A 20223-nucleotide genomic window follows, 5' to 3' on the forward strand; every position below is an offset into this window, starting at 1 on the left:
ACCAAAACTGTACACAATACTCTAAATTCGGCCTCACCAATGCCTTATATAACCTTACCATAACACTCCAACTTTTATACCCGATACTCCGATTTATAAAGGCCAATGTACCAAAGGCACTCTTTACGACCCTATCCACCTGTGACGTCACTTTTAGGGAATGCTGTACCTGTATTCCCAGATCCCTTTGTTCAACTGCACTCTTCAGAGATAATTATGCATTATCTCAACTCCTTGGAATGATTACTCTGGAAAAATGTTAAGAGTCAGTGAATCAAATGGCAGTTTTCTCCCTCACAAACAGGATCATAGAGTCCAGAACACGTGTTACAATGAAATAGGCATTCAATACAAAGGGTTATAAGCTATGCTTTAATTGATAAAACGTGGGTCAGGCTCAGTCTGGAGTAACTGGGTTCAGTTCTGGGCACCATACTGGCCTTGGGGAGGGTGCAGTGTAGGATAACCAGAATAATACTGGCGCTATAAGAGCTTGAAGACATCTTACTCAGAATCGACTTGTATTTTTTTGAGTGTAGAAGATTAAGGTGACCTCATTGAGATGTTTAAGATTTTTAAAAAGTTAATCGGATCGACAGAGAGAAATAACTTCCTCTGGTATCAGCGGGGAAGGGAGTCCAGAACGGGGGGGGGGGGGCGTTGAACATTAAAATTAAAGCCAGGCCGCTCACGAAGCATTTCTTCACACAAAGGGGAGTGGAAATCTGTCCTACAAAAATCTGTTGAGTATGGTGATCAGTTGGAAATTTCAGTTCTGAGATTCAGAAATTTTTGTTGGGCCAACGTATTAAAGAGCCATCGAACTCGGGTGAAATTAAGATACAGATAGACCATGGCCTGAATTTTGCGCCTGTTGGGAGTGCGCACTTGACGGGTCCAGAAGCGAACTCGAAATGTGTTCCGGCCAGTCAGTCCTGTGGAGCAATTCCATACTGGGCTAACCAATTAACAACCCTCCAACATGAAGCGAACTGTGTAGAAGTCTGAGCGTTGCCGGGGAGGGGGGAGTGGAGGAGAAGAGGGAGGGGGGGAGCTATGGCTGAGAAAAGGCAGAGTCCGGGTTGGCGATTCCAATATGCTCCCGGGGGGTGCGGGGAGCTGCTGACCCATGGAAGAAATATCAGCCAATCAGCCTATTCGCCAACCGGAAAGGCAGGTGGGCAATGTAAAATCCTGGACAATTGCTGTTTAATTAATTTAAATCGCCTACTTGATTGTCGGCAGACACTGCCGACTTGCGCGTGTGCCTGCCAACCGACCTATCGAGCAGTGGGCGCAATGATGTCAGGGTGCATGCCCAACATCTTGCATGATTTTATGCACTTTCGAGTTGGGTCCGCACCTGGACATTGTACATAAAATATGATCTGACTGAATAGCGGAGCAGCATCAAGGAGCTAAATGGCCTTCACCTATTCCTTAGAAACATTCCAGAAATTTATAGCAATGTTAGGACCATTATTATTCCTCCAGCATACAAGTGTAACATGAAATAGAGCTCCAAGGGAATGCTTCTTCCAGCCCGCTGTGCTGCTCTAGCGGTGTAGTAGGCTGGGAGACATAAGTGGGCTTCCTGCTGGGCGCCATGGCCTCTGCGCGTCTCCGGTGTTGTCAGCCCCACACCAGAAATCGGCGCGGAGCTGATTAAAATATTTAAATTTGAATTTCAATCTCATGAGCAGGCCCGGGCCTGCTAGCCTCTCCCCCACCCCTCGCCAGGGGAGCTGGCAGCCTGACACTGTTGGAGTGAAGGGGTCATGATGTGGAGATGCCCCAGGGGTACGGGGGCTGGCCATGGGGGGGGGGGTGGGTGGTGGATCGGAGAAGCCAGGGTTGGGGGAAGTTCGAGGCGGGCTGTGGGGATCGAAGGTGGCCTGGAGGCGTTCGAGGGACCAGCAATGTGGGGCGTGGGGGTCGCACGGCCACTGATACGGGGTCACGGGACGGTCAGCAATCAGGAGGCAGACAGTGCGGGGCTACTGCGCATGTGCCGGTTTCCAGTTTGCCAGACCGGTGCATGCGCAGTGGCCCTCTCCAGTGGGAATAGGCCCTGCCCATGGATTTCTACAGTAAGAAGTTTAACAACACCAGGTTAAAGTCCAACAGGTTTATTTGGTAGCAAAAGCCACACAAGCTTTCGAGGCTCTGAGCCCCTTCTTCAGGTGAGTGGGAATTCTGTTCACAAACAGAACTTATAAGACACAGACTCAATTTACATGAATAATGGTTGGAATGCGAATACTTACAACTAATCCAGTCTTTAAGAAACAAAACAATGGGAGTGGAGAGAGCATCAAGACAGGCTAAAAAGATGTGTATTTGGATGTGGTCCCTCGAACGCCTCCAGGCCACCTTCGATCCCCACAGCCCGCCTCGAACTTCCCCCAACCCTGGCTTCTCCGATCCCCACCCCACCCACCCCCCCCCCCCCCCCCCATGGCCAGCCCCCGTACCCCTGGGGCATCTCCACATCTGGATTTCTATCCAGATTCACACCAGGCCTCTCTCTGCTGTAGAGAGTGTGCGAGATTCATTTTGAAAATCCCGCTGAACAAAGCAGCGGGATTTACTCCAGTTTTTACGCGAATTCGGCACTTGGAATTTTTTGGGAGAATTCCACCTCCGTCTCCATTCTGAGAGCTAACCTCAGCACAGTTATTTCAAACACTGAGTAAAATTTATAGGTTAAAAAGGTAATGAAATAAGAGTGACTGATGTAGAATTTGAATTTCTTTATTTAAATCATGTTATTAACCAGCCAACATGACTATCAGACCAACTTCATCAATTTCCTGCCTGATTATCACATAAGGGGGCAATTATTCTCTCTTTAATGCCTTGTCTGCGTATTTGATAACAATACTGGGACAATTTCCTTATCTCCCACACAAATTCCCAACCACAGCATTTGTTGGGCTAAAAGACAAATGTTAATGATTTGCGAAAGAGCGAGAGCTTAGTCTTTAGCACCGTGACACATTCACAATGCAAATATTATTTTAAAATTATTTGTATGTTTTTTAATAGCAGTACCTCAGCAACAAAGGCACTTCCTGTTTCAATTCCCCAAATAGCAGCTGGGGACATGAGGGAACTGAGACACGCAGTCTGTCCCTGTTCACTGCTACTTATCAGCATAGCAGTCTGATTGGCCAGCTGTGACTCAAATGTTGGAATTCTACCGCCCCTCCCACCGTGGAATCGGAGTGGGCGAGAGGTGGACAATGGAAATGTCCGTTGATCTCGGGCAGAAATTTCCGGTCTCGCTCGAGTGAGGCCATAAAATCCCGCTCATAGAGTCATAGACATTTCCAGCACAGAAAGAGGCCCATCAGCCCATTGTGTCTGCACCGACCATTAATTACCTATCCATTCTAATCCCATTTTCCAGCACTTGGCCTGTAGCTTTGTACGCTATGATGTTTCGAGTGCTCAGCTAAATGCTTCTTAAATGTTGTGAGGGTTCCTGCCTCCACCACCCTTTCAGGCAGTGAGTTCCAGATTCCGAACACCCTCTGGGTGAAAAGATTTTTCCTCATATTGCTGCTAAATCTCCTGACCTTAAATCTATGTCCCCTAGTTATTGATCCATCTACTAAGGGGAAAAGTTCATTCCTACAGAGCTACCCTATCTGTGTGTCTCATATTTCGTAAACCTCAGGTCCACGCTCAGCCTTCTCTGCTCCAAGGAAAACAACCCCAGTCTAACCAGCCTCTACATAGCTGAAACACTCCAGCCCAGGCAACATCTCAGCGAATCTTCTCTGCACCCTCTCCAGTGCAATCACATCCTTCCTATAGTGTGGTGATCAGAACTGCACACAGTACCCAAGCTGTGGCCAAAACAGCATTTTATACAGCTCCATCATAACCTTCCTGTTCTTATATTCTATGCCTCGGCTAATAAAGGCAAGTATCCCATATTTTTAAAAATTTATTTATGGGATGTGGCATTACTGGCTAGACCAGAATTTATTGCCCATCCCTAATTGCCCTTCAAAACGTGGTGGTGAGCTGCCTATTGGAACTGCTGCAGTCACTGAGATGTAGGTACAACCACAGTGCTGTTAGGGAGGGAGTTCCTGGATTCTGACCCAGTGACACTAAAGGAATAGTGATATATTTCTAAGTCAGGATGGTGAGTGATTTGGAGGAGAACTTCCAGGTGGTGGTGTTCCCAGGCATCTGCTGCTCTTATCCTTGTAGATGGTCATGGTGGTGGGTTTGGAAGATGCTGCCTAAGGAAACTTGATGAGTTGCTGCAGTGCATCTTGTAGATGGTATAAACTGCTGCTACTGAGCGTCAGTGGTGGAGGGATTGAATTTAAAAAAAATTAATTCATGGGCATGGGCATTGCTGGCTGACCAGTATTTATTGTCCATTCCTAGTTGCCCATCAACCACATATAGAACATAGAACATTACAGCGCAGTACAGGCCCTTCGGCCCTCGATGTTGCGCCAACCAGTGAAAACAATCTAAAGCCCATCTAACCTACACTATTCCAATATCATCCATATGTTTATCCAATGACCATTTAAATGCCCTTAATGTTGGCGAGTCCACTACTGCTGCAGGCAGGGCATTCCACGCCCTTACCACTCTCTGAATGAAGAACCTACCTCTGACATCTGTCCTATCTATCACCCCTCAATTTAAAGCTATGTCCCCTCGTGCTAGCTATCACCATCTGAGGAAAAAGGCTCTCACTATCCACCCAAAGAACAAAGAACAAAGAACAGTACAGCACAGGAAACAGGCCCTTCGGCCCTCCAAGCCTGTGCCGCTCCTTGATCCAACTAGACCAATCGTTTGTATCCCTCCATTCCCAGGCTGCTCATGTGACTATCCAGGTAAGTCTTAAACGATGTCAGCGTGCCTGCCTCCACCACCCTACTTGGCAGCGCATTCCAGGCCCCCACCACCCTCTGTGTAAAAAACGTCCCTCTGATGTCTGAGTTATACTTCGCCCCTCTCAGCTTGAGCCCGTGATCCCTCGTGATCGTCACCTCCGACCTGGGAAAAAGCTTCCCACTGTTCACCCTATCTATACCCTTCATAATCTTGTATACCTCTATTAGATCTCCCCTCATTCTCCGTCTTTCCAAGGAGAACAACCCCAGTCTACCCAATCTCTCCTCATAGCTAAGACCCTCCATACCAGGCAACATCCTGGTAAACCTTCTCTGCACTCTCTCCAATGCCTCCACGTCCTTCTGGTAGTGCGGCGACCAGAACTGGACGCAGTACTCCAAATGCGGCCTAACCAGCGTTCTATACAGCTGCATCATCAGACTCCAGCTTTTATACTCTATACCCCGTCCTATAAAGGCAAGCATACCATATGCCTTCTTCACCACCTTCTCCACCTGTGTTGCCACCTTCAAGGATTTGTGGACTTGCACACCTAGGTCCCTCTGTGTTTCTATACTCCTGATGACTCTGCCATTTATTGCACAACTCCTCCCTACATTATTTCTTCCAAAATGCATCACTTCGCATTTATCCGGATTAAATTCCATCTGCCACCTCTCCGCCCAATTTTCCAGCCTATCTATATCCTGCTGTATTGCCCGACAATGCTCTTCGCTATCCGCAATTCCAGCCATCTTTGTGTCATCCGCAAACTTGCTGATTATACCAGTTACACCTTCTTCCAAATCATTTATATATATCACAAATAGCAGAGGTCCCAGTACAGAACCCTGCGGAACACCACTGGTCACAGACCTCCAGCCGGAAAAAGACCCTTCAACCACTACCCTCTGTCTCCTATGGCCAAGCCAGTTCTCCACCCATCGAGCCACTTCTCCTTGTATCCCATGAGCCTTAACCTTCTTAACCAACCTGCCATGTGGGACTTTGTCAAATGCCTTACTGAAATCCATATAGATGACATCCACGGCCCTTCCTTCATCAACCGTTTTTGTCACCCTATCCAATCCTCTGATCATCTTGTATGCCTCTATTAAGTCGCCTCTTAACCTTCTCTCTAACGAAAACAACCTCAAGTCCCTCAGCCTTTCCTCATAAGACCTTCCCACCATACCAGGCAACATCCTGGTAAATCTCCTCTGCACCCTGTCCAATGCATCCACATCCTTCCTATAATGCGGTGACCAGAACTGTACGCAATACTCCAAGTGCGGCCGCACCAGAGTTTTGTACAGCTGCAACATGACCTCCTGGCTCCGAAACTCAATCCCTCTACCAATAAAAGCTAACACTCCGTACGCCTTCTTAACAACCTTATCAACCTGGGTGCCAACTTTCAGGGATCTATGCACATGGACACCGAGATCTCTCTGTTCATCCACACTACCAAGTATCTTACCATTAGCCCAGTACTCTGTATTCCTGTTACTCCTTCCAAAGTGAATCACCTCACACTTTTCCGCATCGAACTCCATTTGCCACCTCTCAGCCCAGCACTGCAGCTTATCTATGTCCCTCTGTAACCTGCAACAACCTTCTGCACTGTCCACAACTCCACTGACTTTAGTGTCTCCGCAAATTTACTAACCCATCCTTCTACGCCCTCAACCAGGTCATTTATAAAAATGACAAACAGCAGTGGCCCCAAAACAGATCCTTGCGGTACACCACCAGTAACTGAACTCCAGGATGAACATTTCCCATCAACCACCACCCTCTGTCTTCTTACAGCTAGCCAATTCCTGATCCAAACCGCTAAATCACCCTCAATCCCATGCCCCAATATCTTCTGCAATAGCTTACCGTGGGGAACCTTATCAAACGCTTTACTGAAATCCATATACACCACATCAACTGCTTTACCTTCATCCACCTCTTTGGTCACCTTCTCAAAGAACTCAATAAAGTTTGTGAGGCATGACCTACCCTTCACAAAACCATGTTGATGATCCCTAATCAAATTATTCCTTTCTAGATGATTATAAATCCTATCTCTTATAATCCTTTCCAAAAGTTTGCCCACAACAGAAGTAAGGCTCACTGGTCTATAATTACCAGGGTTGTCTCTACATTGCTATGGCTCTGGAGCCACATGTAGGCCAGACCAGGTAAGGATGGCAGATTTCCTTCCCCAAAACACATTAGTAAACCAGATGGGTTTTTCCGACAATTGACAATGTTTTCATGGTCATCAGTGGATTCTCAATTCCAGATTTTTTTTATTGAATTCAAACTCCACTATCTGCTGTGGTGGGATTTAAACACAGGTCCCCAGAACATTAGCTAAATTTCTGGATTATCTAGCAATAATACCACCAGACTATTGCCTTCCCTTTATGGATGGGGTTCCAATCAAGCGGGCTGCTTTGTCTTGGATGGCATCAAGTTTCTTGAGTGTTGGTGCAGCTGCACATCTCCAGGCAACTGGTTGAGTATTCCATCACACTCCTCTTTTGTGTCTTGTAGATGGTGGAGAGGATTTGGGGAGTCAGGTGGTGAGTTACTCACCACAGCATTCCTAGCCTTTGACTTGCTCTGGTAGCTACAGCATTTGCATGGCTAGTTCAGTTCAGTTTCTGATCAATAATAACCCTCAGGATGTTGATAGTCAGGATTCAGTGATGGTAATGCCATTCAATGTCAAGAGACAATGGTTCGATCCTCTCTTGTTAGAGATGATCATTGCCCGGCACTTGTGTGGCACAAATGTTACTTGCCACTTTTCAGCCCAAGCCTGGATATTGCTGAAGTCTTGCTGCATTTGGACATGAACTGCTTCAGTATCTGAGGCGTTGCAAATGATGCTGAATATTATGTAGTTACCTGCGAACATCCCCACTTCTGATCTTATGATGGAAGGATGGTCATTGATGAAGCAGCTAAAGATGGTTGGGCCTACGACACTATCCTGAGGAACTTCTGCAGTGATGTCCTGGAGCTGAGATGACTAACCAACCTCCAAGATCATCTTCCTTTGTGCCAGGTATGACTCCAACCAGTGGAGAGTTTCCCCCCTGGTTCATAAGAATGTAAGAACTAGGAGCAGGAGTAGGCCATCTGGCCCCTCGAGCCTGCTCCGCCATTCAATAAGATCATGGCTGATCTTTTCGTGGACTCAGCTCCACTTACCCACCCACTCACCATAACCCTTAATTCCTTTACTGTTCAAAAATTTATCTATCCTTGCCTTAAAAACATTCAATGAGATAGCCTCAACTGCTTCACTGGGCAGGGAATTCCACAGATTCACAACCCTTTGTGTGAAGAAGTTCCTCCTCAACTCAGTCCCAAATCTGCTCCCCCTTATTTTGAGGCTATGCCCCCTAGTTCTAGTTTCACCTGTCAGTGGAAACAACTTCCCTGCTTCTATCTTATCTATTACCTTCATAATCTTATATGTTTCTATAAGATCTCCCCACATTCTTCTGAATTCCAGTGAGTATAGCCCCAGTCTACTCAGTCTCTCATTCCATTGACTCCAGTTTTGCTGGGGCTCCTTCATGCAACACACAATCAAATGCTGCTTTGATGTCAAGGGCTGTCACTCTCATCTCACCTCTGAAGTTCAGCTCTTTTGTCCATGTTGAACCAAGGTCGCAATGAGGTCAGGAGCTGAGTGGCCCTGGTGGAAGCCAAACTAAGCATCCATGAGCAGGTTATTGTGCTGCTTGATAGCACTGTTGATGACCCCCTTCCATCACTTTACTGATGTTCAAGAGCAGACAAATGGGGCAGTAATTTGTTCAGTTGGATTTTTCCTGTTTTTTGAGTACAGGACATATCTGAGCAATTTTCCACATTACAAGGTAGATGCCAGTGTTGTAGCTGTCCTGGAACAGCTTGGCTAGGTCTGCAGAAAGTTCTGGAGCACAAGTCTTCAGTACTATTGCTGGACTATTGCCCACAGTCTTTGTAGTATCCAGTGACTTCAGCTGTTTCTTGATATCGTGTGGAGTGAATTGAATTGGCTGAATACTGACATCTGTGCTGCAGGGGACTTCCGGAAGAGGCTGAGATGGATCAACCACTTGACAGTTCTGGCTGAAAATTGGTGGAAGTGCCCTGACCTTCCCCCTGCCCCACCTGTTCTGTAGGTATTGTACGCACAGCAGAGAAAGTGTTCAGTAAATTGGCACCCATGAACCAAGTGAAGTTCTGAAGTGGCCAATTAAGGGCCTCCTTAGTACTGTCCCTGGAGTTTCTCCCACAGTGAGGGAGCAGCACCAAGTATCCAAGCCAGGGCAGTTCCCAAATATTCGGCTATTCCCTGTTCTAGACTCCAGGCTCCTCTTCTTCAGTTCATCTGTGAAATTCAGTAATGGAGCAGAAACGCTCCCACTGAGGGAATGCCGTGCTGTCAGAGGGTCAGTACTGAGGAAGTGCTGCACTGTCAGAGGATCAGTACTGAGGGAGTGCTGCACTGTCAGAGGGTCAGTGCTGAGGGAATGCCGTGCTGTCAGAGGGTCAGTACTGAGGAAGTGCTGCACTGTCAGAGGATCAGTACTGAGGGAGTGCTGCACTGAGAGGATCAGTACTGAGGGAATGCTGCACTGTCAGAGGGTCAGTACTGAGGGAGTGCCACACAGAGGGTCAGTACTGAGGGAGTGCCGCACTGTCAGAGGGTCATTACTGAGGGAGTATAACACTAAGGTGTTGATCCAAAACTCCAAAATTGGCTGTAAATAATTCTGGGACACCCTGAAGTCAGGATAAGTGCTTTGAGAGATTTATTTCTCTCTTTACTACAGGAGGACCTTCTCACTGAAGGTAAATCCAGTCAAAGTTCCAAAAAGGGCAACTCAAATTCAGATAATCGCTTAATTTATCAGTCACGGCATTGAGAGAACGCAAGTGAATTGATTTCCACCAATTAGTGACTAGGTATGTAATTGTTATTGTTGAAATGTTCCATCTTCTGATTCACTATCAGTTTCAGTACTGGAAGTGAAGATTGTAGCTGTAGTTACAGGTTGCAACCTGAGCCAATGAAATCTTTGCTCTCAAACAGCACAGCAACAATGTGGAGACACATCTGAAAATTATAATCCAGAACCTGTAGGAGATAACATTCCACAGGAACAGTTACAATCATCTGCTACAACTACAGTAGAAGGGATATAGAATCCCAAAAAATTGTCAAAAACAATGCTTGATCTGTTGTTCTAGAATTTTATGTCTCCCATGCAGCTGTAAGAATTAAACCATAAGATAAAGCTCCCTCGACTAGATTTGTATTTCCCTTAATGTCGAAAGTCCTTGAGTGGGCATGTTGGCCTTCACTTCAAGGGGATTGGAGTACAGAAATGAAGAGATCTTGCTCCAGTTTACTGGCTCTGGTGACACCACACCTGGAATTATAGAGTGGTGTTTTGGTCTTTAAATTTAAGGAAGGATATTACTTGCATTGGAGGCAGTGCAGGAAGGGTTCATTCGCTTGGTTTCTGGGATGAGAGGGTTGTTCTAAGATGAGAGGTGGAGTAAATTGTGTGTAAAATCTCTGAAGTCTGGAAGAATGAGAGGTGATCTCTATGAAACGGCGGCGGCACGGTAGCACAGTGGTTAGCACTGCTGCTTCACAGCACCAGGGTCCCGGGTTCGATTCCCGGCTCGGGTCACTGTCTGTGTGGAGTTTGCACATTCTCCTCGTGTCTGTGTGGGTTTCCTCCGGGTGCTCCAGTTTCCTCCCACAGTCCAAAGATGTGCGGGTTAGGTTGATTGGCCAGGTTAAAAAAATTGCCCCTTAGAGTCCTGGGATGCGTAGGTTAGAGGGATTAGCGGGTAAAATATGTGGGGGTAGGGCTTGGGTGGGATTGTGGTCGGTGCAGACTCGATGGGCCGAATGGCCTCTTTCTGCACTGTAGGGTTTCTATGATTTCTATGAAACGTACAAAATTCTGAAAGGGCTTACAGGGTGGACAGGCAATTGTTTAGCCTGGCTGGGGAATCTAAGACCTGGGGGCACAGTTTCAGGATAAGTGGCTAATCATTTAGGACTGAGATGAGAAGAAATTTTTTTATTCAAAGAAATTTGGAATTCATATTCAAGAGGGTTGTGGAGACTCCCTCACTGACTATATTTCAGGCTGAGATAGACAGATATTTAGTCTCTCAGGGAATCAAAGGACATGGGGAGTAGGAGGGTAAGTGGAGTTGAAGGCACTAAGATCAGCCATGATCACTTTCAATGGCGAAGCAGCGTTGAGGGGCTGAATGACCTACTTCTGCTCCTATTGTTATGTTGTTAGAAGTTTGAAGGCAATCTAATTGAGACGTTCAAGATAAATAAAGAAAGTGATTGGGTAGCTGGAGTTAAGATAGTGATCAGCCATGATGTAACTGAATGAAGGAACACACTTGAGGGGCTGAATGATCTCTTCCTATTTCTAATTTCCACTTCTGAAGAAGTGATGGACACACACACACACTCGAGATAGAACTTTGATAATCAGGGATATACATTATCAAGGTGAGAAGTTCTGTCGGAATTCAGGCTGTGAAGCAAATGATTTTTTTGCCTGGTTTTGACCCAGTTTATCACAGTCCTGCACATTAATGAAACTTTTGGTGCTTGACCTTGGATTTCAGGTGACTTTGCTTAAAATATGATTTTTAGTAACTTTGCTTAGACCATAAAAGTGTGATTGTTAAAGAAATTGATACTGCTCTGTCAACATGCTCAGTAAATCAAGGCTCATACTGTTAAAAGCAAATGCTGGAGTGGGGAAAGTGTGTGCAGGACAGATTGTTTTGCCATTCCCTCCTCCATACTCCCACAGTCTGAAGAATGACATTGCTTCTGTCTTTGCCCATTGTCTTTGATGGGTGACAATTCCAAAGTGGAGAGACAGTTTACTGTCAGCTTCCCACACTGGAACCCAGGAACTAGCTTTTCCTTCAAGGTGACAACTTTGATGAGAGATTGGGAGAGCCAGTCCTTGATGGACAGAGTTTGAGAAGTGAATCTGAGAACTGGTTTTGGTTTCTCTTCCACTCTCAGAAGAGACAATGGAGTGATATCCTACTTTCTCTCCCTCAACAGTGAGAGGCACTGTGATGATGGCCACGGGAGAATTGTCCATAGATGTCCCCATCGGCCTCGTAGAGCTGGCTCCTCCCAGGCCGGCAGTCAAAAGATTTGGAGCTGATCTGTTGACTGCAATTGCTGAGTGGCACTTTGAGCACATTGTAAATAAAGGGTGATGGTGATGGAAGCCTGACCTCGGTAAGATTATTAGAGACACCCAGTAAAGATAGGGAGCAACACGAGCAAACCCTATGTGTAACCTGAAGTCAGGGTTAGGTTAGATTGTAAACTCTGCCTCAAAATAATGGCAAAGATGCAATTTTTTGAAACGTTTATTATAGTATGAAGATCAACAGGAAATATCTCACTGTCGAACTCTATCCTGCATATTCATACATTTAATGAACCAACTCATTGTTTTCTGTTGTCCTTATCTCAAAAAGAGGCTTTTAAATTCATCTAAAAAACACAGGAGAGTGTTTATGGAGGCAGATGTCAAATCATCTGGATGGATGGATTCCTGATCGGTAAGGGAATTAAGGGTTATGGGGATCAGGCGGGTAAGTGGTACTGATCCACGTCAGATCAGCCATGATCTTATTGAATGGCGGGGCAGGCTCGAGGGGCTAGATGGCCTACTCCTGCTCCTATTTCTTATGTTCTTATGTTCTTATGTTAATTGTATCCAATAAACACAACAAAAGTGTTGATATGAAAATGCCCCAGTTACACTGATACAAAACTGAAAAACTGGGAATGCTGACAATCTGAAATAAAAACAGAAAAAGCTGGAAATGCCAGAACAGGCAACATCTGTGAAAAATAGCTGAGTTATCCGGCTGGGATTTTCTGTGGGTACTGTCGCAGGCAGGATGGGAAAATGTGGTGAGTCATTGATTTTAACAGCTCTCCAAATTTTCCCATTGTGCCTGAGACGATGCCCAGTTTGGGCGCTGGAAAATCCCAACTGTTTCACGTCGCTGACTCTTCACTGTATTTCAAACATTTTTAATTTTATTCCCTTGTCATGATGCTGTTGAACGAGATATTGAGCAGTAATGGTTTGCTTTTGATCATAAGGAACTCAGATCTGCTTCTGGGAATGAGCAGTGAGGCCACAACTTGCATTTAAGTAGCATCCTAAATGTAGTAAAATGTGTCAGAATGTTTCACAAGAGTGTTACCCAACAAGAACTGACACCAAACCTCAAAAGCACAGGTAATATAAAACTTGTTCAAGGAATTTGATTGTAAGGACTGCCTTAATGGAGGGAGGGTTTCGGGAGGGAATTCCAGAGTTTAAGGTTCAGCCAGTCTGCCAAGGCAAGAGTGATGGAAATTGGGGATGTGAAATGGGCCAAAGTGTGAAGAAGTGCAGAGCTCTCAGAGGATTGCAGAGCTGGCGACGTGAGAGAGGGACGAAACTATGGTGGATTTGAAAACAAGGATGAGAATTTTAAAATCAATGTGTTGTCAGACTGGGAGCCAATGTAGGTCAGTGAGCAGAGGGGTGATGGGTGAACAGGGCTGGGTGCGCGTTGGAATATAGGTAGAGAATTTTGGATGAGCTCAGGTTACAGAAGGTAATACTGTAGCTGGAAATAATATCAGGCTCAAACTCTTGGAAATGTGCTACAGTAACAGAAGAATGTAGAAACAAAAAGGTAATATTAAATTTGTACAATTCAGTATTTAAAACAGTTACAGACCATATATTTCCTAATATTCCACTGTCACAAGGATACTAAAATCTTTAAAAGCTTACAGGGTAAATTCATAAAGATTTCACAACAAATGGTCGGAGGTCTAGTGGTGCAGTGGATAGCGTCCCTGCCTCGAAGCTAGAAGCTCTGGGTTCAATTCCCACCCCAGGACTTGATAGCCAAACAAGGTGTGTTCATAATGTGGTCAAACTATTTGAGTATCACATGCCAATGGTTGGCAGTAAGGGTGGCAGAGATGCATCACTATCGAAAACTGTCACTGATGGAATCATGCCACAATTAATCCTTCCACAATCACTTTATATTATCCGATTGTAACACTTGCTAGTTTTTTTCAAAGTTTTAAAATAAGCATCAATGACAATAATTGCAGCTGATGTAACCATTGGGAATACGTCACCAATTATAAAGATTTAACAATTCCAAATTCAAAAACTTTGTGACTTCACCTGAGTTGATGATGCTGCTGACAACATACTGATATTCCTGGGCATCCTGATTGCTCGAGAGCTCCCAGGCCCCTCTCTCGGCAGGCACCAGCTTGTAGAGTTCATCTGAATTTGACACGCCACAGAGCAGCACCACCACTTCAGCAGGAGGTTGCAAAATCTTGCTGAGTTGGATTCTAATTGGGGTAGTCAGTGCGGTGAGGAAACCAGGAGTCAGCACCAGCAACTTACATTTGTAGGTAACCAAGTTAGGAGCAACAATCCGCAGATCTTTGGGACATCCGACTTTATAACTGCAGATACTTTGTGGATTTAATTTTTCCTCAAAAATGTGTTTCAAATATGTGCTCCACTCTTCGGCCTCCTCTTCATACAGGATCACTAGGTCTGTGCTCGAAGTGTCTTCAATAGAAAAGTAAATACTGTTAATAATGTTATCAATTACTTGGGTGAAAACAGACCACAGGATCGTACTTGTTAATTTGGTACTGACTCTAAAGAGGGTATTTCGGTGGGTGCCAGTTATGGTTCAGTTGGTGTGATTCTCCCAACTCAGATGATCATGGATTCAAGTCCCAAACCAAAGACCTGAGCACAAACCCAGGACTGACTCTCCCAGTGTGGTATTGACAGACTGCTGCACTGTCAGAGGGTCAGTACTGAGGGTGTGCCGCACTGTTAGAGGGTCAGTACTGAGGGAGTGCCGCACTGTCAGTGGGTCAGTACTGAGGGAGTGCCGCACTGTCAGAGGGTCATTACTGAGGGAATGCTGCACTGTCAGAGGGTCATTACTGAGGGAGTGCCGCACTGTCAGAGGGTCATTACTGAGGGAGTGTTGCACTGTATGAGCTGCTATCTTTGAAATTTTAACTGAGTCCTGGCTGCCCTCTTAGTTGGATATAAATGATCTCATGGCACCATTCCAAAGGTTTTGCGGGGAGTTGCTCCCAATGTCCTGACAAATATTTATCTATCAATCAGTATCATTGAAATGTTATCTAGTCTTTCTGTCATTGCTGTTTGTGGAGCTTGCTTTCCCCAAATTGGCTGCAGCGTTACCTGGGTAATGGTGAAATATTCTGGCTGAATGTTGGAAGATTTTTGAAGGGATGGTGAACCTCCTCCTGACAGTATCAAGTGGTTCTTTTACAAACTCACTCAATACCTGGTAGAACAGGTACCAGCACATGCTTTCTCCATTTAATTGGGATCCTAGAGCATGAATAGAGCACTGATTCATATATTTAAAAGGCTTCTAAGCCTTAATCAAATTCTAGGCTGCCATGTTTGCAGCATAGGAGTGCTGAGTTGTCACAGCTACCGTCCCTTTAGATGAGGTTTAATCAAAGCTTTACCTATATTTTCAGGTGAGGGATGGATGTTGCTTCCTTGTGCTCTGCAGATACTGCTGCAGGATCTTTCACAACAATTGCACGCCCTCTGTTTAGCATCTAATCAAAAAGGCTCACAATGCTCTCTTCATAGCAGACTCAGAGATAACAGTGCAACAATTGAACCAACTGATACTTATTCTCAATGACATTTGGATGGAGATTATACAATGGAATAATGCTGACTTTTTTCAGTACAATAACTTAAACTTCTTTGCAGAATTAAAATTATATCATATAACATTGAGGAGATTGTTTCTTTCTTAAATGAGTTTAAGATTAGCCAATCTATTCAGAAATAGATACTAAAAGCTACTTTGATAAATAATTTATTCATAGAGTTAGTGATATAGCAATGACTGATTCGATCCATCAGTGCAGGGCAATAAGGGAACTCCAGGGTGTGGTAGTGAAAGTCAGGCTGTTAGAATCATAGAATGCTTACAGTACAACAGGAGGTTAATCAGCCCATCATGTTTGTGTTAGCCCTCAAAGGAGCATTTTACCTTGTGCTGCTCCCTTTCCTTTTCAGATTTTCCTTTTCAGATAATTATTCAATTCCCTTTTGAATGTATCAATTGACCCTGGTTGGAATTCTCCGCCTTGCCCGTGACAGGGATTTTCTGATTCCGCTGCAGTGAATGGAATTTTGGCTGTGTGCCAAATTCTCCATTCTCACTGGCAGTGGTGGTGGGGTGAATGAGATTGGAGAATCCCAGCCCCTGCCTCCACTACAGACTCTGATGTTGCATTCCAGATCCTAACCACTCGCTGTTTGAAAAGGTTTTCCCCCCATTGCTTCTATTACCAATCACCTTAAATGTGTCCTCTGGTTCTTGATCCTTCCACTAATGGGACCAATTTCTCCCAGTCTACCTAGTCCAGACTCTTCAGATTTTGAATATCTTGATCAAAACTCCTGCTGGCTAATGTTGAAGAACATACATAAGAACATAAGAACTAGGAGCAGGAGTAGGCCATCTGGCCCCTTGAGCCTGCTCCACCATTCAATAAGATCATGGCTGATATTTTTGTGGACTCAGCTCCACTTACCCGCCTGCTCACCATAACCCTTAATTCCTTTACTGTTCAAAAATGTATCTATCCTTGCCTTAAAAACATTCAATGAGATAGCCTCAACTGCTTCACTGGGCAGGGAATTCCACAGATTCACAACCCTTTGTGTGAAGAAGTTCCTCCTCAAATCAGTCCTAAGTCTGCTCCCCCTTATTTTGAGGCCATGTCCCTAGTCCTAGTTTCACCCGCCAGTGGAAACAACTTCCCTGCTTCTATCTTATCTATTCCCTTCATAATCTTATATGTTTCTATAAGATCTCCCCTCATTCTTTTGAATTCCAATGAGTATAGCCCCAGTCTACTCAGTCTCTCCTTATAAGCCAACCCTCTCAACTCCAGAATCAACCTAGTGAATCTCCTCTGCACACCCTGTATATTGGCACACACAGTGCCAATATATCCTTTCTCAAATAAGGAGACCAAAACTGTACACAGTACTCCAGGTGTGGTCTCACCAGCACTTTATACAGCTGCAACATAATCTCACTGTTTTTAAACTCCATCCCTATACCAATGAAGGACAAAATTTCATTTGCCTTCTTAATTACCTGCTGCACCTGCAAACCAACTGCTTGTGATTCTTGCACAAGGACACCCAGGTCCCTCTGCACAGCAGCATGCTGCAATTTTTTACCATTTAAATAATAGTCCATTTTGCTGTTATTCCTACCAAAGTGGATGACCTCACATTTACCAACATTGTACTCCATCTGCCAGACCCTCGCCCACTCACTTAGACTGGTAGGTGCAACAGGTGATCAAGAAGGCAAATGGGATGTTGGCCTATATCGCAAGGGGGATAGAATATAAAAGCAGAGATGTCTTGCTGCATCTGTACAGGGCATTGGTGAGGCCGCAGCTGGAATACTGTGTGCAGTATTGGTCCCCTTATTTGCGGAAGGATATATTGGCCTTGGAGGGAGTGCAGAGAAGGTTCACCAGGCTGATACCAGAGATGAGGGGTGTTGATTATGAGGAGAGACTGAGCAGATTGGGTTTGTATTCGTTGGAATTTAGAAGGCTGAGGGGGGATCTTATAGAGATCTATAAGATAATGAAGGGGCTGGATAGGGTAGAGATGGAGAGATTCTTTCCACTTAGAAAGGAAACTAGAACTAGAGGGCACAGCCTCAAAATAAAGGGGGGTCAGTTTAGGACAGAGTTGAGGAGGGACTTCTTCTCTCAGAGGGTGGTGAATCTCTGGAATTCTCTGCCCACTGAAGTGGTGGAGGCTACCTCGTTGGATATGTTTAAATCACGGATAGATGGATTCCTGATCAGTAAGGGAATTAGGGGTTATAGGGATCAGGCGGGTAAGTGGAACTAATCCACTTCAGATCAGCCATGATCTTATTGAATGGCGGGGCAGGCTCGAGGGGCTGGATGGCCTACTCCTGCTCCTATTTTCTTATGTTCTTATGTTCTTATCTATATCCCTTTGCAGACTTTCAGTGTCCTCTGCACACTTTACTCTGCCACTCATCTTAGTGTTATCTGCAAATTTTGACACACTACACTTGGTCCCCAATTCCAAATCATCTATGTAAACCGTAAACAATTGCGATCCCAACACTGATCCCTGAGGCACACCACTAGTCACTGATCTCTAACCAGAAAAACACCCATTTACCCCCACTCTTTGCTTTGTTAGTTAACCAATCCTCTATCCATGCTAATACATTACCCGTAACACTGTGCACCTTTATCTTATGTAGCAGTCTTTGGTGCAGCACCTTGCCAAGTGCCTTCTGGAAATCCAGATACACCACATCCACAGGTTCCCCATTGTCCACTGTGCATGCAATGTTCTCAAAGAATTCCACCAAGTTAGTCAAACATGACCTGCCCTTCATGAACCCATGCTGCATCTTACCAATGGGACAATTTATATCCAGGTGTCTCGCTATTTCTTCCTTGATGATAAAGTCAAGCATTTTCCCTACTACAGAAGTTAAGCTAACCGGCCTATAGTTACCCGCTTTTTGTCTACCTCCTTTTTTAAACAGTGACGTCACATTTGGTGTTTGCCAATCTGTGCAAACCACACCAGAGTCCAGCGAATTTTGGTAAATTACCACTAGTACATTTGCTATTTCCCCCCCATTTATTTTAGTACCCTGGGATGCATTCCATCAGGGCCAAGGATTATTTAGAAATAGTTTCACCTGTGAAACTTCTTTTTAATATTGATATTGAGACATGTAACCTGGCTTGAGGTTACTGGCAACTGGTTAGAAGAGAAATTCCCTTTGAAACTAAAAGGCATCTAAAATAGAGAAATGTCATTAACCAAATGCATCAGAAACTACCCCAAATCACCAACGTTCCAGAAGTCTCTCTGACTGATTCAGTACAGAATCAACACACATTTAATATAGGCAAACACTTTCCTCAAAGATTTTCTTTTGCTGAAAATGTTCTCAGGGAAATCCAGAGACTGGGATTGGATCTCACAGAATGTTACTGCAACGAAACAGACCATTCGGCCCAAGAGGTTTATGCTGGCGTTTCTGCTTGACAACAATTCCCTCCTTCCTCCCAACTTAATCCCAAAAATTTAATAATTTCTGACAATTTTCCTTTCTGTTGTACACAGTTACTAGTTTGAACTTGTCTTAAATAAAACAGTGGACAGTGTAGATATTAATGTTTCTGATCTGTGTCTATATTAGGGGATTCTCTGTCTATAAAGACCATCCCTTGACCAACGATGTTTCAGCAGCAACACAGCTTGAGTTATTTAAGAGTAACCATCAGAATTTATAAATCTAATCAGATTTAGGAATCTCAGTAAAACATTAGGGATTCACACGATCTGTATATTCACAATTTTACTGCATTAAACCCGGCAGTAAATTCAATGGACGTTTTTTTCTCTCTCTATTCGCAATCCTTGTGAGAACCCATTATCTCCACAATTAACCGAGTTTCACTTCACACAATAATACAATTGGTCTTCATTTCAAGCGGTATCGATCGGCTGTGGGACCCAGCCCTGCAATCACATTCAGTAGATACACAGAAACAGAATGAGAACGAGTCCAGCCCCTGAGAGTCAGTGAGGACACTTTACCAGCAGATCAGGATTGTTAACCTCACTCCTACCTGAGTTCTGCATGTTATCGGCGCAAAGAGCAAACTGGAGCGGATCTCTCGCTGCCTGCCTGCTACCTGCCGACAGCCCAACTCTCTAGAGAGGACAGAACATTGTCCCTCCGGTTTATGTGAAAGAATTTGTATACTAACACTTCCTGATCTGTAACTATAGACCAATAGCATCATTCTCTAAAGCAGCTTCAATACATTGTAAACTCGCAGCTGCTCCGAGAGTATTTTTAGTTGCTGGGGCGACCTGTTGCTTCCTGTGTTAAAGTAAAACAGAAAGCTGAAAGTTTATTTTTTGCTTTTAATTCTGGACAGATGTTTCAGCCCCAGAGTGAAGCACAAACTGTGCCTCTGGAAGAGCTCAGGTGCCTGAGGCTCTGTTTCTGATCTTAAACCGAGAGAGGCATTTGAAAATTGCTGTTTCCAAACTGCCACAAGTTGTTTATATTCGGCGGGAGTAATCAGTGGGGAAAATATCCTTCCCTCTGGTCCCTGCT

The 20223-nt window shown here is 44.7% G+C and overlaps 1 protein-coding gene across 4 annotated transcripts in view; it reads right to left on the reverse strand.

Annotated features, from left to right (window-relative positions):
• The window catches only part of LOC144487037 (B-cell scaffold protein with ankyrin repeats-like), a 244024-nt gene extending 224177 nt beyond the window's left edge, over positions 1-19847 (reverse strand). For 3 of the 4 annotated variants that reach the window (XM_078205325.1, XM_078205185.1, XM_078205117.1), the window contains exons 1-2: positions 19727-19838; positions 14154-14555 (exon numbers count right to left, since the gene is read on the reverse strand). In XM_078205325.1, the coding sequence (XP_078061451.1) occupies positions 14154-14555; positions 19727-19739 (415 nt within the window). In that variant the 5' untranslated portion in view covers positions 19740-19838. Of the gene's footprint in view, positions 1-14153; positions 14556-19726 lie in introns of all 4 variants that reach the window. The other variant, XM_078205242.1, reaches the window with a different exon arrangement.
• Positions 19848-20223: the final 376 nt, after the last annotated feature.

The sequence above is a fragment of the Mustelus asterias genome, chromosome 1 (assembly GCF_964213995.1).
Source record: "Mustelus asterias chromosome 1, sMusAst1.hap1.1, whole genome shotgun sequence".
Lineage (NCBI taxonomy): Eukaryota > Metazoa > Chordata > Chondrichthyes > Carcharhiniformes > Triakidae > Mustelus > Mustelus asterias.